General features: G+C 44.9%; 1 gene segment (V, D, J or C); it reads left to right on the top strand.

Moving 5' to 3' along the window:
* The first annotated feature begins 797 nt into the window (after positions 1-797).
* The window catches only part of LOC106001249, a 29916-nt gene continuing 29545 nt past the window's right edge, over positions 798-1168 (top strand). Inside the window, 1 exon segment of the V gene segment in view lies at positions 798-877. Coding sequence covers positions 832-877 — 46 coding nt within the window.

Genomic DNA, 1168 nt, shown 5'->3' with positions numbered 1-1168 from the left:
AATCAAAGGGGAAAGGTGAGGAAGGAATGACACAGATCCACATGCCTTGTATCCATGAACTGCTTTGTTCAATGATGTCAGCATACATGTCCTAAACACTAATTAGAGAGAGGGAAGAGGAGGTTGGAGAGGTAGGCAGGAATGTTGAAAGTTGTGACCTTGATCAAGCCTCAGTGTACTCATAAACTGCCTCACTGAACGGCAACGCCTTTATAGAACGACTTAAAGATCAAAATGTTTTATTGAATTTTAATTGAATTTTTTTAAATTATTTTTTGTGTAGTTGATGTACAGAGCAGTTACAGTTACGTGAATCAGGTACAATCAGTGCAGTTCTGTATGAACCATTTTCCCCTTCTGTTGCTCTCTCCCAGTCCTTCCCTCCTGTCTCCACCCATAAGATTTCCAGTTCATCTTCCACAGTGTCTGCTGAGTATCACTATTGTGTTTGTTCTTCCTTGTTCCAGCTTATATGTGACCCCCTTACCATCCCAAATACAAACACAGTAACAAACAAGACAAAAGCAAAAGGGAAATATTTTTTGAAAAGCAAATGGCTCAGCATTCTTCACTAACAGAATCAGAGTTAAAGTTTCTTAAAGAAATTCAGATTCAATCAATGGTTTTTCTTGAAGCCAATTAATAGTTTGTCCACTCAACTAAAAACCTCTGTCTTCTGCCTGCATCTCCTCTGTGCGCTGCCCTCCTGAGAGGGCTGCTTTATAGCAGAGGACATGCAAATAGGACGTCCCTCTGCCCATGAAAACCAGCCCATCCCTGACCTAAGATCTGTGAGCTGATTCCACCAGTGACTGAGCACAGACCACCACCATGGAGCTGGGGCTGCACTGGGTTCTCCTTGTTGCTCTGTTGAAAGGTGACTCATGGGGAGTAAGGGATACTGGGTGTGCAAATGGACATGAGTGGGAGGAACCGTGGATGTGTGTGACCATTTCTAATCAGGATTCTCTGTGTTTGCAGGTGTGCAGTGTGAGGTAGAGCTGGTGGAGTCTGGGGGAGGCTTGGTGCAGCCTGGGGGGTCCTTGAGACTCTCCTGTGCAGCCTCCAGATTCACCTTCAGTGATTACTACATGCACTGGGTCCGCCAGGCTCCAGGGAAGAGGCCTGAGTGGCTCTCATACATCAGTGGTGATAGTAGTTACATAAA

Source organism: Dipodomys ordii, unplaced genomic scaffold (genome assembly GCF_000151885.1).
Source record: "Dipodomys ordii isolate 6190 unplaced genomic scaffold, Dord_2.0 Scaffold279, whole genome shotgun sequence".
NCBI classification, from domain to species: Eukaryota; Metazoa; Chordata; class Mammalia; order Rodentia; family Heteromyidae; genus Dipodomys; species Dipodomys ordii.
Note: the sequence above shows the minus strand (reverse complement) of the source record. Positions and strands in the feature narration are given on the sequence as shown.